General features: G+C 39.7%; 1 protein-coding gene and 1 long non-coding RNA gene across 4 annotated transcripts in view; both read right to left on the bottom strand.

The window, feature by feature from the left end:
- PRKN (parkin RBR E3 ubiquitin protein ligase) overlaps positions 1-27419 on the bottom strand; it is a 606555-nt gene that overhangs the window by 198869 nt on the left and 380267 nt on the right. For all 3 annotated transcript variants that reach the window (XM_077925847.1, XM_077925845.1, XM_077925846.1), the window contains one exon: positions 17345-17481. In XM_077925847.1, the coding sequence (XP_077781973.1) occupies positions 17345-17481 (137 nt within the window). The remainder of the gene's footprint in view (positions 1-17344; positions 17482-27419) is intronic.
- On the bottom strand, positions 8524-8788 carry LOC144327155 (uncharacterized). Its single transcript, XR_013392063.1, has 2 exons — positions 8663-8788; positions 8524-8630 (listed from the first exon to the last, which is right to left on the bottom strand). It is a non-coding gene; the product is annotated as an uncharacterized LOC144327155 (long non-coding RNA).

The following is a 27419-nucleotide window of genomic DNA, read 5'->3' as shown; positions in this document are numbered from 1 at the left end:
AAATAATAAATTTTATTATTAGCTTATTACTATATCTGCAACCTAAATAATCAGTCCCAAAGAGTTGAGACATTCTGCCAGTATCCTTTGCCCTAACAGCTGGCCACTTGGATTGAACTGCTTTTTGTAGTGCCTGACTTTGAATGGCTTTCCAACAACCATGCTCTCTCTTACTCTTGTTGGTGCTCCAAAACCCACTCACCCATTTGAGGCGCTAATGCTGCACTCTGTGGGGCTTTAAACCTGACATGACCTAAGGGATGCTCTACTAATCCCAATTTAAATGTTCTACTCAGTATAAACTTTAACTGGGGCCCAAAGCAAGTAGTGTTTTAACAACAGCAGATCTGCAACACTTTAAATCATGCTTTAAAAACTATAGAGAGCTTTTCACCTGGCTGCTGAATCAGTATCTAATGCACACCCCTGCATTCATTTCCAAAAATACCTTCTTTTGGTAAGACCATACCTTAGAAATGATATATTCTTTAAGGAATCGGGCATCCGCATCTCTACAACAGGGGCACATATCATCACAAATCAAATTGCTTCAAAATCTCATAATTTGATCTTTTCACAAAGAACAGCTGTGCTTTGTGAGACACCATATCACAGAATCCATCAGGATTTCTTATGACTGCATTGAGTAATTTTTGAGGGAGATAATATATCTGTTTATAGCCAAGGATTTCATACACTTGAGGGGTTATGCAAATGATCCTTGCCAAAGGAAAACGACCATTTGTAGAGGAGGAAGATGTGGCATGCTGGCTACTATAGGGAGTGCTAAAGGAGCATTAGGAAAGGGTTTTATTTGTAATAACTAGTATCTGTTTGTGTCCTTCAACAGCACTTCTAAAAATTGAACTACTGACACTCATCATCGATGCTTTCCCCAATACTTCTGCCTTTACAAACTGCTAGGAAGTATTCCAAAAATTACCCCACCACATAATCACCGTTTTGAAACTGAGACACAGTATTTTCCATGAGTGACAACTGCAAATTCAGAGACTCAACATTATCCTTCCTGTTCTGTTGTGCTGTATAGACCTGGAAATATCTTTCTTCCTAAAATTTAGAAAGTTTTTTTGTTTTTTTTTGAGGTGAGAAATACCTTTACGGAAAGCTTTAAAATACTTGCTATTCATGCAGTTGGTCTTCTTTAGAAAAGAAATAATTAGATGCTGTTACAAGAGCCACTATTTCCTCAAGAGGCTGGAATGGCTTCAAGCAGTTAAAATATATGATTAAGTAGCATTCCCTCCCCTGCCCTAGTAAAATGCTTATTATTTACCTTAGAGTCTCATTTCAATATACCTAGCAAAAAACTGTCTCTCTGCTAGCACTTATTACTAAATAAGCTCCCATAATATCAATCCTTACTCCAGCATGATGTTACTTGGGACAATGGAACATGACTAACAAAATCCAACTGTGCCTGGCTATTTTGCACCTTAGACAAGGCTAAGTATTTGCATCTATTCCCCCCCCCCCCAAATTGCTAACTTCAATTTTCAAAAACACATGTCTTGTAGGGAAAAAATGAAAAGCCCCAAACTTGAAACTGCTAAATTTACTTTAAATTGCAGTCATAAGTAAGGCAATGTTTCTCAAATACAAAATAAATGTTTTAGCATGGGGATCATTTTGAATAATCTTGTGAATTGAAATGTTAAAAGTGCAAGTCTAATAAAAGTTTCAATATCAGGCACATCAAAATTTCAACTAAGTTTGTTCTGGGTATAAGTTTTTGTGTGCATGCCCACTTCTTCAGATACACACAAAAGCTTATAGCCAGAACAAACTCAGTTGGTCTGTAAGGTGCTACTGGACAATTTTTTATTTATTTTGACTGTGTCGGTCCAACACGGCTACCTACGTGAATCAAAATTTCAGTTTGTGTGCCTTTTGCTTTGCAAATTTTATCACCAGTCCCTTCAGGTCAAGTGCTGATGCTTGGAGCTCAATATATATATAGTTGCCAAGTCAACTAGTCTCTTTTGCAACATTGCTGAGTGTGTATAAGTGTTTATTAGTTTGAGCTTTCTGAGGTCTGTGCATTAGGGGGCTGCCTAGTTGGCCAAATGACAGCACTGCTCCTGCAGCACCAGTCCAGCCACTACTCTATTTACCTGAAAAGCTGAGCTCCCTTTTGCCTCTGACACTCTGCTAGTCAACATTATGTGTGCAGAAACCAAAATGTTAAATAGCTGTTTGTTTGTGTTACATTAGCTCACATTTGAGCTAAGCTTAATTGATAACTCTCCTACGTGTATATTGTTAAGAGCAGCCTTGGACACACCAAGAGGGAGTGCAAGTGTTTCATGCTTTCTTGGTTTTGAGCTTCCAAAGGGGAATTTACCTGGCTGGCCACTGTTGAATGTGAATGCTGGAGACTAGATGCACTTTGGTCTAATCCAGGGTCGAGTCTTATGTTAAATTGCACTGTCAATGCATTGTACAATGGGGAACTCATTTAGGGGAGATGTGTAAGCTGCATGCACATCTTCCCTGTGAGGATTCTGCTTTGGAAAATACAGTGGCTGCATAAATAGCGGAAATGCAAGGCATTAATGTATCCACTTATCTGTGTATCAAACAACATCCAGAGCCAGAATATGTCTAAAGAAAGCAGAGAAAGCAGCATCTCAAGAATATCACACAGAGCCAATTTCAAGGTGCTAACATCAGGCACTCCAAGTTAATCTAAGAAAGTTGCTGAGTTACCACTGGATTCAAATAAAACAATACAGTGTCATTCTGTCCTATTTTATTTATTTCATAAAATTTTGTACACTGCTTGTTGTTTTTTTTAAGAAAAGACAACCTCAAAATAAAACAAGAAAATTATCACTAAGAAAAATTAACAGTAATAATTTAATTCTTCTCAAAAGTTTAAATGACAATAGACTTAAAACTCGCACCAACTTTATAAACATCTGGGTAGGCTTGTCTGAATAAGAATGTTTTTAGCAGGCACCAGAAAGAGTACACTGAAGGAGCTTGCCTGATATCAATAGGCAGGGGGTTCCAATGTGTAGGTGCTGCCACACTAAAAGCTCAAACTATTACAATTGTGGAATGGGTATTATGTGGCACTGTTAACAGTGCGGGTTCTGTTGATTGAAGTACAGTGGTGCCTCGCAAGACGAAATTAGTCTGTTCCGCGAGTCTCTTCGTCTTGTGGTTTTTTCGTCTTGCGAAGCACGGCTATTAGCGGCTTAGCGGCTATTAGCGGCTATTAGCGGCTTAGCGGCTATTAACGGCTTAGCGGCTTTAAGAAAAAGGAAACAAACTCGCAAGAACTCGCAAGACGTTTCGTCTTGCGAAGCAAGCCCATAGGGAAATTTGTCTTGCAGAACGACAAAAAAAATGGAAAACCCTTTCGTCTAGCGAGTTTTTCGTCTTGCGAGGCATTCGTCTTGCGGGGCACCACTGTATGCTCATGTTCTAAATTAGAATGGTGAATGTAGCTTATTCATTTGGATACTTCCTAGTGATGTGGAATTGTCCCATCAGAAGCATCTCCCCTGTTGCTGGAAGTGCATGTAATTTGGACCCTCCTATTCTATTCTATTCTATTCTATTCTATTCTATTCTATTCTATTCTATTCTATTCTATTCATCAAATGCCTGTCAACAATTCTGTTCCAAATTCTGATGTCTTTCCTCACGCTGTTGAAAACACGTGCACGTGCGCGCACACACACCCTAGTTTCAAATAAATTCATTTCATTGCTCTTCTTTTTTCTCCTTTTTCTCCTTACACTTGCTAAGGAGGCATTCTGGTACCCATGGAACAACAATAATCCATTTTTTCCAGTCTCTCGTTGTCTGCTCTGCTTCTGAAACACACTTAGGCATATTCAACAGAGCCACTCATGAACCTGAGTACTTGCTGAACTGGAAATTAAGAAAGAGACTTTCTAAGGTACTTAAATAGTGGGCTAATGGCTCTGACGCTCATATATCAGTATGAAGTAAGTGGAAAGCTATCGCTTCTCATTTGTACACTTGAATATGCATCTCTTTAGGAAGTCAAAATCAATGAGATTTGCCTTTCAACGTGCTTTTTATTTCAAAACATTTGTCGTGCATGTATATGCAATGTGAACATTTCTCCACTAGGGGCTGCAGTGCTCTTCCAGGGACAAAGCCACATATTTCCTGATCTGAAGCCAGTACTGCTTTTCCCTTCAACATACCCAAACAGAAGCAGCTTGGGGCTAAGACCAGTGCATGGAGCACTATCAATACAACCAATATACATAGTTTATTTGCTTACTGGGTATGGAGGAAATATGTCTCATTCCTCGGTATTTCTGCTCCCAGAGCAGCTAACAAATCAGAAACAAACAATTAAACCACATATAAACAATTAAAAAAACAGCAAAACAGCAAGAGCATAAAGTCATAACAGCGAAATAAAACCAATTCAACCAGGATGCAGCAAACAAGGAAAGTGCTATTGGTCCCATTTACCTCCTATGTGGGTGGAAGCCTTTCACATTTTTGATCCAATTCTAATTCCAATCAAATACAGGTGCAAACACACCACTACTGCACTATTTGTTCCAGCACTAAAAAAAGACATGAGATTTGGCAGCTGGATTGCTTTCCTGAAAACAGTGTTCTGAAGGGAGCATGCCACAACCCAAAGGACCCTTTCCCTGGCTAGTACCTTCAACAGAGAACCTGTTGTGGTTCTCAAAGCTACTAACATGAGTTTGACCAAACTGCGGGAGGCAGTGGAAGACAGGAGTGCCTGGTGTGCCCTTGTCCATGGGGTCACGAAGAGTTGGACATGACTAAATGACTAAATAACAACAGTCTGAATAAGAGGACTGAGACAAGATATGATAGCCAACTTCAAATATCTAAATGGCTGTCACATGGGAAATGGAGCAGGCTTGTTTTCTCTTGCTCTGGAGAACCAATAGATTCAAGTTCCAAGAAAAGAGATTCCAACTAAACATCAGAAAGCTCTTTCTGACAGTAAGAACTCTTTGACAGTGGAACAGACTCCCATGAGAGGTGGTAGACTCTCCTTCCTTGGAGGTTTTTAAGCAGAACTTAGATGGCCATTTGCCATGTAGGATCTAATTGAGATTTCAGCATTGCAGGGGTTGAACTAGATGATCCTCAGGGTCTATGAAAATGGCCTCTAAGATGGACTTAATGTGCAGGCTGGTTTGTGTGCAAAGAGGTGATACCCAAAGGTATTTTATGTCACATTATATCTATGTGCAATAATTTTTATTTAGGGCTAAAGCAACAAATTAGGTGCAGATACTTTAAGATACTTTACTAGAAGTATTGATGATCTACCTCAGTATAAGTTAGCTTCATAAATATATGCTGCTAACATTCCCATCCTCTTCTAGCCTGGACAACATTTGAAACAGAAAGCTGAAAGTGAGCATTCAAATGTTTCCTCAATGTTATGTGGGACAACTCATCAATCATATTTGCTTATATTTTGGAAGAAGATGGGAAACAGTCACATAAACTGATTTTTTACAGGCGTAAAAATGATTCAAAGTAGCTGTAAAATCATTTACTGATATCCAGCTACTTTTTGCAGTAGTTTGGCAGATTCTCTACATCAAGAACAAATTTGATTTAAGATTTGTAATAAGCACTTACATCAATAAATTATAACAGATTGGTGATTAGTGGTATTATTTATATGCAATATTTTTGTACCTCTTATAATGCTGCTGTCTGCTTCACAGGGATTAATTATTTTCATAATTTTGTCTAAGTAGTAATATAGAAAATGTCAAAAAGAAAATTAGATTTTCACTTTCCAGGCACAGAAATTTAATTAAAGTCAACTCATAGTCAAAGGAGAACATTCTTCAGCAGTTCTGAGATGTGGCAACGATGCCATGCAAGAGACCAAAGCTCAAAAAGTAAGTCTAGGAATATTAATTGAAGGCTTACAAGCCTATGCACACAGCCCAAATGGTCTCTGGAGTTTGTCTACTGGAGACAAGTTATAACTAAAAGCACCTGGTGATGGTTTTCCCAGCTGAACACTATTCCTGCTTATGGAACCCTCTCACATATGAACCATTAGGAATTCTAATAGAGGGAAGATTAGATGCCTTCATTTAAATAAATAAATTTCCAGGAGCTCACCTTAACTTAGAAAATGGAGATGGTAATTTAACTGTACATAAAGACACCTTCATTAAAAGCCAGCAAATTACAGAAGGCAAATTAAAACCTGAGTCTGAATGGATGACTTTGTATGGTTGTGTATATCATTTATTTAAGTATTAACACCCCACTCTCCTGGTTAAAGCTTCCAAGCTTCTGCAAAGTGGTTTACATAAAACATAACCAAACCAATATAAATACAACGTAAACAGTCATAAAACCATGTGAATTATTAAACACATTTAAAACATTAAATAAAATAGCAGCGTAAAAACATCCTGATTGAGACCAGTAAGGATAAAACACAGAACAATAGTATTTTTTTAAAAAAAACAGATGGGTGTCAGCAACTGAAAGCAGACTGAAAGACGTAAGTTTTTAAGGCTCATTTAAAATGATATAAAGAGGGGGCCAAAGAGCCACCCTATAGGGGGAAGTTCCATTAAGATGTGTCACCACTGAAATGTTCATGCCATTTTTTGCCCACCACTCTTACTGTTTTGGGGCAGGGGGGGTTGAGAAAACACAAATGTAGTGGGGGGTAGAAATTTCTCTTCTATTCACTTGTTTTAATTTGCCAGCAACTGCCATTTTAGATGAGCTGTAAACAGCATTCTATAGGCAGATAAAACTAGTTTGATTCATTGCCCTCAAAACTGTGCTTTTCTTCGCTTTTTACCAGTGTGAACCAATTTAGTATATCATTGCAAGTAAGTGAACAAAATAAATTCAAGAAAATGTAGTTACTACGTTGGGCGAATTTGCTCATTAATAGCTGCTTCTTCTCGAAGCATATTTTCCTTCTGCTTTTATGTTTCCCACAATGCCCATTATTTAAGCTGTCTTAAATAAAATGATGCAAAAAATATTTATATGTCATTAAAAACTTCTTTCTTTCTTTTTAAAAAAAACCACTAATGCAAAATGGACAGTATGACCATTTAAATTATTTCCAGTCTAGTCTAGTGTTCTTGTCCATGTGCTGAAAAACAGATAAACTCTGGGTTTATACTATTGAACATTTTCTTTTTCATCATATTGAAGCATATTCAAGAGAACATGAACCACAGAAGAATTACGACTTCGTGATTAAAAATATCTTTTTAAAATGAGCATATAAACCAGGCCTGCATATACCATAGCCTGTGCCTTATCTAATGAAACACAGCCTATTATCCATGCATTTGCTATGCCAGATATTTGACAGCTCCCCCCCCGTAACTTTATGAATTTCAGACATGAAACAAAAATGGAGCTTATTGAGTCCCCTTTGGGCCACCATACATGGCTGGTGGGCTATCTTCAGTTTGATTAAAAGGGAGAGCGAAAACCAAATAGAAAACACATGTTAGGATACCTTCTGAACCCAAACTGTTTTTTGCAATTTGTTTATAGTGTTATTTTAATTTTAATGCATTTTTTATTATTGAGAGCTACCTGGGCTCTCTTTGGAGAGGAAGGGTGGACTGTACAGTTGAAATAATACATAAACAAGGAGGTTGTACTTTCTGAACTCAGCTCTGGGCAGCCTCCCTGTCTGAGAAGGGTCACACTGAGAGGTTTTGAAGGTGCAGATATAAAATGCTCAAAGGGATACTTTGAAGGCAGGCATTGGGGCCAATCTCTGCCTTCAAACCTCATCCTTCTCAGCCAGGAGACTGCTCAGGTCTGAGCTAAGGATGGGAAAAAATTCAATTCAGTTCACATTGTATACCAGCTTACCTAATTCACTCTTGTTGAAACAATACACAAACTGAAACAGCCTTCCTTCAAAATATGCACTTTTCTGAATTTTGCAATACAATTCTCCAGCCAAGTAATGTTTACATAAATACATATGCTTGGAAACTTACTCATATGTCAGTGAAAATAACACACACAAATGCATTACATTAGGGGAAATTCCTTTGCAAAAAATGTGTATACTAGGCACAATTACGTACAAACATGTGTACATTGGGAGAAATTCACACTAAAATGTTGAATTTTAACACACACAAACTGCTGTGGAAATGGGATGACTTAAATTTAAGACAGCAAAAGTAAGAGACAGAGAAGCACTGAAATTGACCATATTCACAAATATCCAATCTAAGGAGGGATGCACTGAGAAACCAGTGGAACATTATTGCAGATTTAATTTTGTTTGGATGAAAGGAGATAGTCACACACAGATTTTGACACATGCATAGTTCTGTTTCAGCTGTTTTGTGAGGATTTTGCCCACTTTTTGGTATTTCTGCAAAGCTCTTGTTTCTCCCAAACATGCTCCTACTTCCCTCTTGTGTGTGACTGGCATCATTCTGGCTGGGTAAGCATCAACCCTCACCCCTTGAACACTGGAAAGAATAATAATAATAATAATAATAATATCTTTATTGTCATTGCCCCCTCTCGGGGACAACGAAATTACTTGGCTGCTCCATCCACCCAGGTAGGGCACTCCACACAAAATCAAAACACTATAAAAACACTATAAAACACTATAAAAAACACTATAAAAACACTAATTAAAACAATACAGTATAATACAGCAAGGAAGATTAGATGACTTTCAAAGTCCAGGCTTCCCATTCAGGGCCGAGATCGCTCTGGAGAAGAAGCTGTTCTTAAGACGGCTTGTTCTGTCAGGAAGAAAGCTAAAAACCCTTTTGCATCTGTTTAATCCTGAACAGTTATATAGGTGAGGAGTGTGTACCAATGATTTAAATACGAAGGTTGAAGAGTTAAGGTTACTCAGCAATGGGTTCAGCAATGTATTGACTTAGCTGCAAACCTATTGATGACTAACCTTTTTCTGCCATGGGAATGCAGTATCCATGCCTCTGATCCCACAGCCATCATGCATTAGGAACTGTATGTGGCACCATGCATTTTAATTTTCACTTTCCCTCATTGGCTTTGCTATATCCTATCAGCTCAGGCTACTTTACCTCTCAATTCTTCTGGCAGTGAAACTGCCCAATATATGAGGTCCTTATGTAAGATGGTGAAAAATTGAGGATGGCAATTATTGGACTGAATCCAAAGACAGCTCCTGTTAGCAGAGACCAGGGGCTTGAGAACCCACCACCAATTATAACTTGTTGTTATAGGATACTCACATAGGAACCAATTCCCAGGAGTGTTCTTATATTGCTCTTAAAGAAGTGTGTGTGCCGCCCCCCTCACAATTTTTAATAATAGTCCCAACAGCAACTAGAGGTAACTTTATTTATCTGTGATAATATAGAGATCACCTCAAGATACAAAAAGCATTTTACAGTTCTGATGGAAATAGCTTCTTTTTCTCCGATCTCTTTAGAATATGTCACCAAATATGATGAACTCTTCAGGCGTAAATGGACGTAGAGCCATTTTTGCAAAATGCTTGCAGCAATGTAAAAGCTTGCAATTCTTAGCCTCACCATTCTTCTCTTGGCATTCCTGCTCCATGACATGTTTATACTCCCTTGTGGGCTATAACCCCACATAGTTATCATCCTTCCCCCACCCCTTTTTAATGGAAAGTGGTAGGGTTCATGTTAAAATACGCTGTGTGGTTTTCTGTAAGTGTCATTTTTTTCAGATGAAATTTCAGTGCCCTTTCTACTAGCTAAATAACCATAAATGTGCTTTCATGCATATGCAAGCCTATCCCTCTAAGCACCTTGTTAATTATTTCAAAGGTATTTAGAGGTCAGTACTCATGGAAATATCTATGCATGAAGACTCATTAATTCAAGACACCATAAAGAGAAATGGGATAGAGTTTAGTTACCATAAGACGAGAAAACTATTTTGTAGTGGGTTTTGCTCCTAGGTGCAAAGTCTCAGTATCTACACACAGAATGGGTTTAAATCATAGCTCTGTTTTAAATAATCACACCAGCTATTGTAAAATATTGGTGTTCCAGCAAGTAGAAGCCCTGACATCTGAATTGAATTCTGAATTGACATGATTGGACATTGTCTAATGAATTTTAACCCTCTGAAAGGGGTAGGGCTCATCACTCAGTACATGCTTTACACATGGAAGATTGTGGGTTCAGTCCTGGTATCACACGTCAACAGAGTCAGAGAGCAGGTGATGGGAAAGACCCCTCTCTGCTGGATACCAGCAGAGTAGACAATAGTAGGCTAGAAGGATAATAAGTATACAGCAGCATCTTATGTCCTCATAAATTCTAAACAATATTTGCTGGACTATCTATAGAAAACAACCCTATACCAGGTAGTATTTTTCTAGGCCATCTATCAGATTGTAACTTAGATCTTCACATTCAGGTATGCCAGTTATGGAGCACAGCGCACGTGTGCACACACGGACACACACGGACACACGCACACACATCACATTACATTCATCGTAAGGGATTTGTGGTGATACTGAAGCCTCTGGCAATTATTGCTTCAGCTGTCCTAATGTCACAAATAGTGGAGCAGGCAGAGGATGTTCAGCCAATGGCAGCCGAAAGGCCCAGGAAAGAATGAAAGCCGGAGCGAGGGAGGCTAACAGTGAGAAGGGGCAGAGTAATGTGCACATAGTGAAGGAAAGTAGATTGGGAAACCTGGTATTCACATATTAATCTGAAACAACATGAGAAGTATTTGTTCTCTGGCCTCTAATCTATGGTTGCTTCCAAAGGAGACATCTACTGTGGAACAGTCATGTTCCCCCTGCCCACTCACTTTTAATAGGGCATCTACATGACACAGTGATCACAATATTTCCCCTCTGTTCAGCTTTCTTTCTAAAACACATACACCACACAGCTGTTCAAGAGGTTGTTTGGCCAATCATTGCTTCATAAAGAGAATAAATAAATGTTCTTTATGATGTCTTTCCTTTCTAAGAATCAGCTTAATCACTTTAATCCTTCCTCTTCCAAATATCATCATTATCTTTATATCCATTTTCTTTTTCCTTCCTAAACTGAAGCTAATGGCTAACAGGATCATGCTTGGAAACGCAGCAAGGGGGAGTACTCTACATTTTCTCCACACATAATGGGGGAAACTGCTTTGAGTAGTATTTTTTACAACCAAGTGGTGTATAAACTTTATGAAATAAACAAACATAGTTGTCCCAATGAAAATTACTGCACTCCCCTCACATTTGGAGCAGGGGGAAAAGGTCTGTCCACTTGGTGACAGATTCTAGAAGTCTGAAAAAAGAGTTGCTATTCCCTTTCCATCTTAAAGCAGAACCAAAATGACTGTGTGCTACTAAATCATCCATGTCTGGAAGCACCCTATGTGTAATGACCCTGCCATTAAGGCACACAAGTTACAAAATTGATTTGAAAAATGCTATTTGCACAAAATACATTTTTCACTACATATTTCATGCTCAAATTACTATGCATCTATGAAACACATCTCTGTTCTCAGTTACAGCGATCCAATGAAGTAAATCCTGCTATTTTCCTGAAGAGTTTTTGACCTCTAGATTTATCAAGATATATGGGAAAAAGCAAGTGCACCCTCCTTGAATTCAGTGGTTTTACATACGAAGACTTAATAACAATCATCTGTTCCTTAGCAGGTCTTAAAATTAGGTAAATACAACCTCAGATTAACAATAACACATGGCATATTACACTGTGTCATGATTTATTTAACAGAAATAAAGCCAACATTGAAAAGTCATGTGTGAAAAACTAAGGACACCCTATGATTCAATAGCTTGTAGTACCACTTTTAGCAGCAGTAAAGGGACCCCAAACGTTAGGTCCAGTCGCAGACGACTCTGGGGTTGTGGCGCTCATCTCGCTTTACTAGCCAGGGGAGCCGGTGTACAGCTTCTGGGTCATGTGGCCAGCATGACTAAGCCACTTCTGGTGAAGCAGAGCAGCACTCGGAAACGCTGTTTACCTTCCCGCCGGAGCAGTACGTATTTATCTACTTGCACTTTGACACTGTTGTGGAGGAATTTTGGCCCATTCTTCTTTATAATGTTGCTTCAGTTCATTGAGGTTTGCGGGCGTTTGTTCATGCACAGCTCTCTTAAGGTCCCGCACAGCATTTCAATTGGGCTGAGATCTGGATTTTGACTGGGCCATTGCGACACCTTGATTCTGTTCTTTTTCAGTCATTCTGTTGGTGTGCTTGGAATCCTTGCCTGTTGCATGTCCCAATTTTGGCCAAGCTTCAGCTGTTGGGCAGATGGCCACACATTTGACTATAGAATAGTCTGGTATAGAGAGGAGTTCATGGTCAGCTCAATGAATGCAAGGTTCCCAGGTCCTGTGGCTGCACAACACACCCAAATCATCACCCCTCCACCACTGTGCCTGACAGTTGGTATGAGGTGCTTGTGCTGATATGCTGCGTTTGGTTTTTGCTAAATGTGTTGTTGTTTAGTCGTTTAGTCGTGTCCGACTCTTCATGACCCCATGGACCAGAGCACACCAGGCACTCCTGTCTTCTACTGCCTCCCGCAGTTTGGACAGACTCATGTTTGTAGCTTCAAGAACACTATCCAACCATCTTGTCCTCTGTCGTCCCCTTCTCCTTGTGCCCTCCATCTTTCCCAGCATCAGGGTCTTTTCCAGGGAGTCTTCTCTTCTCATGAGGTGGCCAAAATATTGGAGCCTCAGCTTCACTATCTGTCCTTCAAGTGAGCACTCAGGGCTAATTTCCTTAAGAATGGATGTGTTTGATCTTCTTGCAGTCCATGGGACTCTCAAGAGTCTCCTCCAGCACCATAATTCAAAAGCATCAATTCTTCGGTGATCAGCCTTCTTTATGGTCCAGCTTTCACTTCCATACATCACTGCTGGGAAAACCATAGCTTTTACTATACGGACCTTTGTTGGCAAGGTGATGTCTCTGCTTTTTAAGACGCTGTCTAGGTTTGCCATCGCCTTTCTCCCAAGGAGCAGGTGTCTGCATATAAGTTGAATAGGCAGGGAGACAATATACAGCCTTGCTGTACTCCTTTCCCAATTTTGAACCAATCAGTTGTTCCATATCCAGTTCTAACTGTAGCTTCTTGTCCCATGTAGAGATTTCTCAGGAGACAGATGAGGTGATCAGGCACTCCCATTTCTTTAAGAACTTGCCATAGTTTGCTGTGGTCAACACAGTCAAAGGCATTTGTATAGTCAATGAAGCAGAAGTAGATGTCTTTCTGGAACTCTCTAGCTTTCTCCATAATCCAGCGCATGTTTGCAATTTGGTCTCTGGTTCCTCTGCCCCTTCGAAATCCAGCTTGCACTTCTGGGAGTTCTCGGTCCACATACTGCTTAAGCCTGCCTTGTAGAATTTTAAGCACAACCTTGCTAGCGTGTGAAATGAGTGCAATTGTGCGGTAGTTGGAGCATTCTTTGGCACTGCCCTTCTTTGGGATTGGGATGTAGACTGATCTTCTCCAATCCTCTGGCCACTGCTGAGTTTTCCAAATTTGCTGACATATTGAGTGTAGCACCTTAACAGCATCATTGTTTAAAATTTGTAATAGTTCAGCTGGAATATCATCACTTCCACTGGCCTTGTTATTAGCAATGCTTTCTAAGGCCCATTTGACTTCACTCTCCAGGATGTCTGGCTCAAGGTCAGCAACCACACTACCTGGGGTGTACGAGATTACCGGCCCAGTGGTTTTTCCTACTTTCTTCAGTTTAAGCTTGAATTTTGCTATAAGAAGCTGATGATCTGAGCCACAGTCAGCTCCAGGTTGCTAAATGTGGTGTTGTGCATTATGACCAAACATCTCCACTTTGGTCTCATTCTGTCCAAAGGACGTTGTTCCAGAAGCCTTGTGGTTTGTTCAGATGCAACTTTGCAAACCAAAACTGCGCTGCCATGTTCTTTTTAGAGAGACGAGGCTTTCTCTTGGAAACCCTTCAAAACAAACCGTACTTGTTCAGTTTTTTTCTCATTGTACTGTCATGAACTTTAACATTTAACATGCTAACTGAGGCCTGTAGAGCCTGAGATGTAACTTGTCCCCCCCCCCCCAATTTCTCCAAGCATTGCACTGTCTGACCTTGGGGTGAATCTGTTGGGACGTCCACACCTGAGAAGATTGGCAACTGCCTTGAATGTTTCCCACTTCTGAATAATCTTCCTCACTGTAGAATGATGGACTTAAAATTGGTTGGAGGTGGCCTAGAACTCTTCCCAGTTTCATGGGCAGCAGCACTTGCTTCCCTAAGAGCGCTGTGTGGTCTTTCCTCCTTGGCATTGTGTTAAAACACACCTGAATGCTCCAGACCAGCAAACTGCGGAAACTTCGGCTTTTATAGAGCTGGGCACACTTGTTGATGATCAATTAAGCAAGGACATTTGATTAGCAGCCCCTGTCTGCTACTCAGCCTATTAATTCCTATGGAAGCAGTAAGGGTGTACTTAGTTTTTTCAGACATGATTTCTCCATCTTGGCTTTATTTCTGTTAAATAAATCATGACATGGTATAATATGTCATATGTCGTTGTTCATCTGAGGTTGTATTTACCTAATTTTAAGACTTACTAAGGAACAAATGATTGCTATATGTAAAACCACAAAATTCAAAGAGGGTGCACTTTCTTTTCCCCATGACTGTGTATCTCCAGCAAGATCTGATCATTCCCTTGATAGCATCAAAAACAGAGAGTCAAATGTTAATGGAAACCGCTGGCTATGATAATGATGTTATATAATTTCCCCAAAATAACAACACCAGAATGAACAGTGTTAATTTTAACATTTAAGCAAACTAAACAAAGCTGGTACCAACTGAGGTTGGTCCCAGAAATGCTAAAAAATAATATTCCTCCGTTCTCTTCAGTGCATATGGGTGCAAATACAGGAGGCAATTTGCACCCATATGCAATGAAGAGAACGGAGGAATATTATTTTTTAGCATTTCTGGGACCAACCTCAGTGACACCAATAAGACGTATCAGTGGCTTGACTGGAGCTGAAGTAACCCTATTTTTAATTCAAACAGATCTATAAAGTAATGTCCAGAATACAACAAAACTGTTGCATTTTTGTACTGTAAACTGCCCTGTGACCCTTGAATGAAGGGTGGTATATAAATTTCAACAACAACCATGGTGTCAGTGTTTCTAAGGAGTAAGATCACAAGTATACCCTGAGACCTGCGAGTATAGGGTGGTATACAAACAACAACAAGTATGAATAACAAACTAATTTTAGAGGGTTTTTTTATTGACACACTACAATCCTATATTCAACTACTCAGAAGTAATGGAAATGAAAAGTCTTCACTATGGAACAATCAGTTCTGTTGGGTCTGTCTTCAGCTTCCCCCCGCTGCTGAATAATGTTAACAATGGTGCATTTTGACATATGCTCTTTAGAAAGATATTGGTTTATATTTCCCACAAAAGAAGCCATGTGGAAGCAAAAAGATAAATTAGTCTCAGCTACTTTGGTAAGCATCAATCTATTGTGTCAACCACACCTTTTTTTAAAAAGGAAAGCAGCAACTGAAAAATTCAGCCAGGAACAGAAGAGTGGCAGAGTGGGCTTAATTCTTTCCCCTTCTGTTGCTTGTCCACACAAAATATCCCCACAGTTGTCTAGTTTTGTGCCTGAAGAGAAAAAATATGAGGTCCCCAGATATTTTATTCCGAAGGTGGGCAAAACAGGAGTAGGGAAGTATTTCTAGCAAACAAACTGCAGGAGGAAAAGTGGGGTAAGCAGTTGCTTCACCAGTAGTTCCCAGACTTTCAATCACAGACCTATAAGACTGATTTTCTTTATTCCTTTTTAAATGATGGAAAGTGTCCTGGAACTCAGTGTCACATCTAGTTAAACCCACAGCAGATGATATGCATGGGCTGAGACATAGCTGAGGCTAAATTACTACTTAACAAGCTGAGAATAAAAAACGTAAGGCAAAAAAATTAAAAATCCATAGATTGCTGGAGTATGTCAATAAATCCAATAAATGAATACTGATATCTTTATCAATAAACATTTTGTCCCAAAGTACTGTAGTAGCCAACTAAACAGAGCAAAAGGACCAGAACTAAAATATGAATAACAACAATGACAACAACAAAAATTTCAATTAAAAGTGCAATGCATTGACTCTTTAATGTCATGAAGTAATTTCCTAGTGAGTCCTAAACCATTTTAATAGTAGTGTCAGCTTGAAACTTAGCATAGGGAAGAAAATCCCAATGACTTCTCCTCTGCTGCAGTGGTTAAAATAGGATAACCACTAAATAATTGGAATTTGATGAACTGTACATGTATCTTCCTGGAAGCTGATGCCTAAGGTGGGAACTCTTCTGATGAATGTTAGAACGAGCCTGCTCGAAATTCAACCATGGCCATTACTAACATGACTGGAGATAATGAAAATAAACAGAAAACATTACACCTCTCATGGATCCAATACTTCTAAGGAAAAGGATGGAAATCCATTGCCAGAAGTGGCTCATCCAGCATTAAATAAATTATTTGGCTTGCCATGCTCAATGTGTCACAAAAACATGGATATGGCATGGTACTGCCAGCAAATTTGACACCTGAGAGCAAGAAAGAAAATTAGCTGTTTTGCAATTTTCGTTGTTCAGCGTGTAAGAATCAACATTTTGCTGTTTTGCTTTTTTCCTGATACGTCACCTTTTTCCACAATCATCAACCATTTTTGATGCCTCTAATCCACATTTCTCTCCCTAGTCAAGCAGAAAGGATACTCAACCTAACAAATGCTGCGGGTGATCTGCCATGCACTCAACACAGTGGTAATTAACAGAGATAACTTCACCAGCCAGGAAGGTTATTTGAAATTCCTGTTACATACTTTTCCTATTAGCTGTTGAAGATAGGCCAATGAAGTTAACAACTTATTTGACTCTAAAGAAGACATGTGGAGGTCATTCAGCTTTTCTTTTCTATTTTTTCCCCTTGCAGTTTATAGCTATCATCATTTAACACTTGATGATGATGAAATACTAATGTGAAAAAATATGTATGCATATGCTTATAAAAGAAATGCCCTTTAGAACCAAGATATAGCACTGCAAAGGCAGAACAGGACTAGAGGAGTTTTTCTGAAACCAATAGGCAGTCCATGAAAAGAAGCAAACACTAAGACAAATCATTATTCCATGATTATTATTTTTTTATAAAAAAAATGAGTGACAGATATTTGTTATTTGAGCTAGTAATTCCTGCCTACTATTTAAGACAAGTAATATGAGAGGGAAAAAATACTGGATGACTTACCCACACATGGGAGGGAGTAGCCAAGGTCAGGGTCATGGATAAACTGGCGATTGTTCAGCATAGTGACACAGTATAAATGAAAACAGTCCAGGCAAATGACATGGCGATGTATGCACTGGAATACCAACACGGGGCTCCTAAAAGGAAAGGGGGAAAAGGATAAAGCAGTTTGTGTTTATTATGCCATGCTATTCCTATGTAGCTTTGCTTCATGCTAGCAGTCTTCTATGCTTTATATGGAACATACAAAGACACAACAGCTGCCTAGAGAGGACCTACATTCCAAGACCTCTCAGATCTGCTACATCAGCATGCTAGCACTGAGGATGAGGCTTACCAATGGCTGTACAGGATTATCGCAAGACATGATGACACCGATTTTTAGGACTGTAATCAAATTAAGACAGACTGCACAGGGAGGAGAGGGGTGAATAATTTAATAGCAAGGACTGGAGGGTAGCAGGGGGAGAAAGAATGCCAATATGTAATTCAGTCTCCATCAATAACATCCTACATGTTTCTGAGGATTGGAGAGGGGACATAAACCACAGAGTCATTGGTGATATTATGTCATAATTCCAAAAACAGTTTTGCAATGCATAATTCAACCTGAGCAGAATTACTGTATTGGCCCGAATATAAGCCGCACCTTTAAAATTCAAGGGGAACAAGAAAAAAAGACAATATGACATTCTTTATGTATGCAACAACGGCAGCAAGAATACTCGTCGCAAAGTACTGGAAGACACAAGATCTACCTACCGTGGAAGAATGGCAGATGAAGGTGATCGAATACATGGGTCTGGCAGAGATGACGAGCAGAATCCGAAACCAGGGAAGAGAAACAGCGGAAGAAGATTGGGAAAAATTTAAGGACTATTTAAAGAAATATTGTAAAATTAATGAATGTTAAAATGATGCTGGATTAGAAATTAAGTGGTTAACAGCGGTAATGGTCAAGTCAAAGAGAATAAGTAAGACTAAAATTAAGTTAAAATAAGGGAAGGATTTGCTGAATAATTGATTAGAAATTGGAATACAGAAAGGGGAGGTATGAGGAAGTCGGGGAGGTAAATTATAAGAAAATAAGATTTGAAGTTGTACTTGTTTTGTTTGTTTGTTTGTTTGTTGTGTCTATTGTATTGTATTGTTTTGTTTTTGTTGTTATAAAAATTATGGAAACTTTAATAAAAAATTTATAAAAAAAGAAAAAGAAAAAAAGACAATACCCGAACATAAGCTGCTCCCTTAAAATTCTGCAGGCACTCACACCCATTCTGTTTTACTGTATGTCTGTTTCAGCAGTGATATCGTAAAAGCCAATTTTTGTAAGGTCGCGGATTTAAGCCGCACTTTAACTTTTCACGGTCAGAATTTTGGGGGAAAGTGAGGCTTATATTCAGGCCAATACGGTATATGGAATTAAGACCATCAAAAGCTCTTTCTAGAGATTCATTATAATGATAATGTAAATGGGGGGGGGGGGACATGCTGCCAAGATGCTAACCCCCCACCCCCCACAATCATTAGCCTTAGGATGAATGAACGGCTGCACAAGTGGAACTCAACAGTCTCATTCCAACCATACATCTAAAGCATGGCTTTCCTCCCTGGGGGAACAATAATGTATTAAGTATAATGGAAATTGTAGCTCTGTTAGGGGGAAACTACAATTCCCAGGATTCTTTGCAGGAAGCCATCTACTTTAAAGCTATGGTGTTGGCCTACATTGACATAATCCCTGCACTGGTACAACAGTGCAAGTTCAAATCCATGGCAACACATTGTCTATTCTTCCACTCTTACAATATGGTGACCTAGCTTCAGAACCTTCCCTGACCAAACAGCTTGCAGCAGGTTCTACCATCAACAGAACACAGGATAAGAGTCGTCTTTGTCACAAACCCCATAATGTTAGTGTGCTCCCACCCTTCACTAGGAAAGGCAATAAGAAACACAGCTACTTTTATTGATGGACACCAAGCACTGCATGCCACTGATTGCCTTGCTGGTCAAACATTCATGATCCATTATTCATTTCAGGATGAAAATAAAGGCCTGTGACAGCAAAACAAACAGCAGCTGCGGCAGAGTTGCAATGTAATGCCATGCTTTGGATCTGTCAGTATATGGTCTTAATGTGAACACCATGTCCCGTAATAACTGCAGCCCCCAAAATAGGCACCAGAGATATTACTCCAGCAAGCAATTTGGGGGCCTGGCCATAGCATCACAAATGAAAAACACATTACATATCTTAAGGGGTCAGGAGAAACAGTTTCTCCTCAATGGCATTTGGCTGATTTATATTCTATGATTTTTAAAATGTGTTTGTGAGAGCGGGGTTATTGGTTTGTTCTTGTTTCTGTTTCATTGTGTAATTTGTATTCTAGTTTTGTATTTAACTGTCCTAGGATATTTGGGTGAAGGGATACACACACACACACACACACACACACATATAGCAGTCTGTCATTCAACCAACCGACCAACCAACTAACCAACCGGGATATCCTCTCTCAGCTTATTCCCAATGGACACCTAGGCACAGATAGTGGCATTTGCAGCTTCTACCCATTAGGTTCCACTGTCTCCAGTCAGCCATCCAAGATGCACAGAGGCACATATGGCCACCAATGGCATGCAGACCACAACTAAAACCTACAGCAACAGCAGTGACAAGCTGAAAAGCAGCTCTTCATGTGGAGCATTGCCATCTTTTTTTCCCTCCCAAGGCATTAGTACCTTGAATGCGACTTAGAAAAAGCTGCATCTGCTCTCTGCCTCCCCACCCCACCCCGGTATTTCATGCAGGCTTCAAAGGTATGGCTGGTCTCTTCATGCAAAGCTAATGTATGTGTTTCGTCATTGTGTGTGCTTGTTTTCTCCTGCTCTGGAGGGTAGGACTCAAACCAATGGCTTCAAGTTAAAAGAGAGGAGAAGCCACTAAACATAAGGGAAATCTTTCTGACAGTAAGCTGTTCCACAGTGGAACCGTCTCCCTCAGGAGGTTGTGGACTCTCTTTCCTTGGAGGTTTTTAAGCAGAGGTTAGATGGCCATCTGTCTTGGATGCTTCAGCTGAGATTCCTGAATTGCAAGGGGCTGAACTAGATGACCCTTGGAGCCCCTTCCAGCTCTATGAGTCTATGGTTCTAAGTGGCAGTGCATCCAAGAGGAAGCTACACAATGGCACATGTCCTGCCATATAATGGAAAGTAGCAATCATTGTCATTAGGGATGACCTGCTCAAGTCTTTCGCTTCCTTTCAAGAATAAACTTATCAGCCACTCAATAAATTAAAACACCCAGGTATAATTTGGAAGTCACCATATGGGGTAATATCCGAATTACACTTAACTTGCAAGTCCCCCTTATTTCAGTGTGTGTCCTTTTGTCTTCAGTGAAGCAAAATATTCCGTGCATAATCTTCTTTCAGAATATCCTTAAAAAGCCTCATACACTGTAGATTTCAAGGTAGTGTGTTGGTACCATTAAAAATATAATCTCAGTGTTTTAAGGGATTTTTGCAGAATAAAGCAGCTTACAAACTGAATTAAATAAAACCTCCCCACTACTAATCCTTATTAGTTGACCACTTGCTGTTCTGATTTATATAAAAAAAGAGACAGGCAGCAGACAGAATACTCAGCAGATCTCAGAAACTGTAGCTGATGTAGTCCCTGAAGAACCGAGGCTGCAATCCTGCTGCATTCACTTATTGGGAGCAGATGCCATTAAACTCAGTGGGGCTGACTTCCAAGCACACAGGTTGAGGACTGCATGAGAACAGCCACTTTCATACTTGTGGGTTTTATTCAATCACAGGCGGGGCCTCATTATAACTCTGCCGACAGTTCAAATGCTTCCAGCTATGCCCTCAAACACACTTAGGCTGAAATCATGTCTACTCAGAAGTAGGTCCTATTGAATACAGTGGGGCTTACTTCAGTCCCAGGTAAGTGAGGTTAGGATTGCAGCCTCACTTTTTTCTGTCTAAAGTTGACTGAAAGTGGAGCAGATATACATGTATAGCCTAGTTTTGACACAGGGCCTTCATCCCATCTTGTGGTTTTCTATGACAACAGACAATTATGTGCAAAGAAAAAAGAAGAAGAAAGCCCGTGAATGAAGGGTAGGCTGCGGACGGGCCTTCCACCAAAATCACCACCACCTCCTGTACTCAATCTTACATTTGCTTGTGTTAACAAGGCTTTTGAGAAAGAAACAGTTCACATTTGTTTAATCTACTTAGGAAATGGAATGAAGAGAGCCTTCTTCTCACAGGTAATATGTTGAGGCATTTCCAGCTCTCAGCTAGGAATGCAACTGGGAGAACTGCCTGACATAGAGGTACATACACAAAACATCTATTGGGTTGTTTTAGTAGCATTCTAACTACCTGCAGAAACCATTCCTCAGTAGCAAGGGATAGTTCTTTTAAGCAGGTGAGCAAATAGACCTACCTGATTAAAACAGGAAGGGAGGGGCTGTAGTTCAGAGGTGAAACATATTCTCTGCATGCAAAAGGTGCAGGTTCAAACCCCTGCCCCAAGAATCTCCAGGTAAGGGCAGGAAAAGACCTTATCAGAAACAGATGCTGGAGAGATGCTGCCAGTCAGTGCTGACAATACTGAGATAGATGATGCAAGGGTGGCATAAAGAAGCTTCCTATGAAATACACCCACTACCTCTGTTTTAGTTTTTTGAAAGCAAATGTGTATCATTTTCAGGGGAATCTGACACAGAACCTGAGACCCCTGACTGTCCATTAACCCTACTACTAAAACTATTGTTGTGCCTTGGCAAAGAAAAGGGGAGAGGTAAAACTCAATACCCGTGTTTTCTCCCCGTCCCTTTATATTATCAGTATGGACTTGATGGGAAATCAATTAAAAAGAAGCTGTGGTGGGAGGTATTATAATTCTGTACATCTTTCCTCCCCCAGCCCTGGCCCTCAGCTGAGGAACAGCAAGCCATGGATAATATGCTGCTGCTACAGAATCCTGGCTAAACGGAGAAAGATATGAAGACTGATCTTGTTTAGATAAGAGCCCCACTGGGAAATAAATTGTTTGAGTATATCTCAAAATCTCGTGACAGGTGTTATTAATGTATTGAGAGACAGTCCAGTGGCTAGGAATGCAAGAAGCTTTTTAGCATATGGAATTACCTGCAGACACAATAGAGGATTGCAAAGCTACATCTTTCACTGCCTGCTTATGAAAACCTTGAGTTAGCTTGCTCGCCTGTTAGTCCATTACCTTCAGTCTCGGTGAAGGGGTGGGTGAGAGAGACCAAGCAATCTGAGGTTAAAGAGAATGTCACATTAAAAACCAGCAAGTTGACATCACTATTCTGAAATGCTTCAGAAGTAGCTAAAGCCTGCAGATATTTGTAAAGGGGGAAAAAATGTGATTGAACCTGTGAAAATCCCTGGGGTTATTTGTAGGTGACGATTGGATTTTTCTCACCCCTCTATCAAATATCTTAACCAAATAATAATAAAAAAGAGGGATATGTCTATATGGTTGACTCTCAAGGATTACATTCAGTGAGGCAGAAATAGACATATAGAGTCTGTTGCTGTGGAATAAATAAATGTGCTGCTGCTCATCCTTCGCCCAAGAGGGCTATATTTATTATAAAATGCCCAAGAGTTTCCCATTAACGTATTTTTTATTGGTTTTAGCAATCTTCTCCTAGCTTCAAAAGCTTTCCATATAAGCACCATAAAATCGTTTTCAATTTTGGAGGATCTCTATACTCTTCCAAAACAATTTTATCTGTTAACATCCACAGGAGGTTAGTAAGCATTTTTCAAGATGAGACACATCACTGGAAATAAATCTGCAAATGAATAAATACACCCAAACTCCAGAAAATCAAGGACGCTATGTTCACACATATAACCCCAAAATCACATTTGTTAACCTCAAAATCACATTTATCACCACCAAATCGGATATATGATAAACATTCAACAGAGGATTCATTCTCTCATACTTGATAGAGAAGAAAGGCTGGTGTAGCAATAGCGAAAGTTAAAATTTTATTTCTACCTTAGCAATTTACATGATCATGGTAATTGTTTATATAGCCCAACTTCATTCTTTATCATTACTCAGTGATACCTGAAGGCAGCTTTCACCTAAACACCCAGTGCCCCCCCCCCTCTTTGGACCAGGCCAGACACTATCTGTTGAAATTTACTGCCATTAAAGCAAGATTAGCTAGTGTGTGCCCTGCCAAATGGTGCTCCCAGCATTCCAGACCATAACAACATCTGAACACTACAGTTTTCTCACATGTGCACTAAAGAAATTACCTCTTAGCTCTCTGAATATTAAGGAAGTTTCCCTGAGATATTTCCCATAACCATGAGAGTTTAACCTATGATTTTAACAATTAGAAGCATAATATAAAATATTATTTATATACTGCTTAATGCCCAGATAGCTTCTAAGCAGCTTACAAAACATGAAAACCAATCGCACAGTGCTAAGGACAGGATAATTAAAAAATACATCATAATTAAAATACACAATACAACAATTTCATGAAAAAATTAAAATATAATGTTCATTACTAAAATATACAATAAAAAATCACAGCCCAACAATTAAAACAGGAAACATGAGATCAAGGGGATGCCTTTGGTAAAGAGGTGCATCTTCAACAACCAGTAGAATGCCACTACAAAGATGAATTCCCACATGTATTCTAAAGCAGCATAGTCTCATGAAGACTTCATCTGCTCTATTTATGAATGTCTAAATCAGTTTCATACAACACAGGAACCAAATGCTCAGTGAATTTCTCAAAATAGCAGCCACATTCCACACAGATGGGGTGTTTCAAAATCATAAGACTTAATGTCCCTGCCTTTTCCATTGCTATCTCACAGAGGAATCCTGAAAAGCCATTCTCCAAAATAATCCTATTTACTTCACTGGGATTACTTCAGGGTAAGCAAACCAAAGAACACAGCCTAAATCTGTAAAATTGCACATCTGACAAACTACACAACTGTGAGATGTTCTGCTAAAAATAGTATTCATTTTGTGAGTTTGGCCTCGTACCATCTGACACATCTTCATAAATGGGAGATGATGAACAGCTCAGAACAGCTGTAAGCTAACCTACATTTACTTACAGTGCTGTTTTTAAAGGGGGGGGAATAAATTTTGCTTATGTACATCTGTTCAGAGGATAGGGAACGAATTACCAGCTCACCATTCAAGTTATATCTGACCAACCTTTCCTTTTCACATGCCAGTGATTGGTAATAAAAGCACATGGGACTCCAGTTACAAATATATGACAGAAATCGTGACAATATACAAAAGAAGACAGGGCCCTGTAACTTTGTTGTATGCAAGAGAAAATTTCAGCATGACAGACCCTCCAAGTGTCCCTATTTTCTAGGGACGTCCCAGATTTAGAGAAGCCATCCTGGTTTCTGATTTGATCCTGCAATGTCCCGCTTTTCCTTAGGAGGTCCCTGTTTTCATTGGATAAATGTTGGAGGGTGTTAAACATGTCTGGAAGCCTACAGAGAGTAAAGCAGCATGGTGCAGAGGTTGGAAGTGGGGAAGTGGTGGCCAAGGCCAGGGTTAAGCATGTTCACTACAAATTGTTCCCACCTATAGCTACTACTAACAATAGAAGAAGCATTCATCAGGGTTTTATTACATATGTTTGCATTCACTGTCCAGTTGAGCCCTTAGATTCCAAGGATTTTCACAGCAGCAGAAGTGTGTGGATGAAACTTTATCTTTTAACTGAAAGGCAAGGTGAATTATGTAACTGCTCTGTTCCTTGGAGAAGTTTTACCAAAGCAGATACTGGCACTTTGTCTTTTACAGACAAACTTTACGCTTGGCTTCAATAGTTCAGCTGCTTCCAGAGATCAGATAAGTTGCCAACCATCACCCACAGCACACCCCTTGTGGCCTATAAAAAGTTATAGAACTACTATTATCATTGTAGCTCCCATCTTGAGCCCTTCTAGATAAAATGTTTCTATGCCCCCAAGATTCCTTCACATAACTAAAAGTGTTTTGAATGAAATACTTTTAAACTCTTCCATTACCTCTCTTCTATTTTCAGTAGAAATCAGCTTGATTCAGAACAGATACTTCACAAAGACATAAAGTTCCCATTCAAGCTACAGTGGAGAGCGGTAGTGGTGGAAAGACAACATAAACATGCCAGGGAGTGGGGAATGATCCAGATAATGTTAAGGACGCTATGGATTTTCAATAGAACAACACATAAGTCCACCCATTGAAATCAATTGGCTTTACTATGGTTGGTTCAGTGTTCTTCTAGAGCAGGGGTGGCTTAACTTTTTTCAACCTGGCAGCTGTATTGATGGTCAGTCACCCCCCCCCCCCGAGAGACACATGCTGGTGGTGAACATGGCCAATGGTATGTGCACACAGAGAGACATCTGACATGTAGCATGCACATGCATTTCCCGAATGCAGATCACAAAGTGCACACTTACCACTCCTGCAGGCACACAATTCTCCCTCCCTCTCTCTCTCACACACATACACATAAGGATGCACATAGAGAACACTCTTAAAAGGTCATCGCCACCCTAGCAGACTATGTTTTTTAGCTCCCAGTCTCAATGCTGAGCACCAAAACATTATGATCAAGATGTGGGAGCTGGTGGGCTACTGTGAGCTAGATGCCCATCTTCAAAGAGCTCATAGGAGCAACATAGCAGGTGGGTCCTCCCGTTTTTTATCCTTACCACTCAAGTGAACTAGTTTAGCAACTGAGTGTGACTGCCCCCTGGCAATTTTGTGAGCTTCAGCACAGCATGAGAATGTGAATCCAGGTATCCCTAGCCTGGGAGTGCATAACCTTTGGCCCTCTAGATGGTGATGGATTACATCTCCTATCTTCTCCATGACCCTGCGATGGGGGGAGAGAAACTGCAGAAAATATAAGAAGTACTTATTCATGGCACTTTTTATGCCATTTCCTCTTGAGACTTCTCTCTCTTTTAATTCAGCTGGCTGTGGTTACCATGTGAACTTAAAAATGAGCAGTCACATCATAGGCCAGCAACGAAATAAACTCTTGTAAGAAACAGGTAATGCTCATTTGGAGAAATGTGCCAATTTACACTGTGGTTAATTGAAAACCACAAAAGAGGCATACTTCCAGAGCCAGGATAAAGGTGTGAGACTTCAGTCCTGCACACATAATAGAGTAGCTCTGTTCAGAAGTTATACTCAAGCGCAAGAGCAATGTGTGAGTGTGGCTGTGCCACGTAGCCCTCTCCTCCTAGCATCATGTATGTTGCCTAGCACTGACCCCTGGCATGTGCACATGCAGCATGAACATTTGCAGTGAGGAAATCCAGGGGTGGGGCTGGTCAATGTGCATGAAAAGAACCAGTGTCTGCTAGAGATAGATTGGAAGACATATTCCTCCTACCTTCAGGTGAAAGCTGGCTCTGGTTCTATCCAATAGAACAGACTCTGAGAGTGATGCAATATTCTTGCCATCCAACCAAAATTAAGTACTTGGAAGTTAGACTGGTTTCAAAGCGAGAGAGTTAAGTACCTGCTTACGGCTGGAATTCTAAAGCAAACTTGCTAAAGCGTAAGCCTTCTTGAATGCAATGGGACTTATAACTGAGTAAAACGGCATAGGATTGCACTGCATGTTTACTACTGAAATCAATGGGACCTACAAGGGCTTAATTGTTTTTTGATTGTGCCCCCAGGTTATTTCAACCTGAGGGTAGGAGCTTAAAATACTGCAAACCTTTTAAAATGTTAATTAATTGTTAAATGTTAATTCATTCATTTTAAAATGGAAGTAAAAGGACATTTCTTTGATCTCAAAATAAAAAAATATTTGGTTCTTGGCATTTACATTTGTTTTAAAATCTCTGGAGCATGAGGTGCAACAACAGTTCATTAAGCTTAATTATATTTACATTGGTAGGTGATGCTAAATGAAATGCATATTCCTTACCAGTTTGATTTGCAATAAAACATGGTTTATAATTATCACCTTTGAAACGAAAGTGGAACGCAAATAAATTTG

The sequence above is a fragment of the Podarcis muralis genome, chromosome 3, assembly GCF_964188315.1.
Source record: "Podarcis muralis chromosome 3, rPodMur119.hap1.1, whole genome shotgun sequence".
Taxonomy (NCBI): Eukaryota; Metazoa; Chordata; class Lepidosauria; order Squamata; family Lacertidae; genus Podarcis; species Podarcis muralis.
Note: the sequence above shows the minus strand (reverse complement) of the source record. Positions and strands in the feature narration are given on the sequence as shown.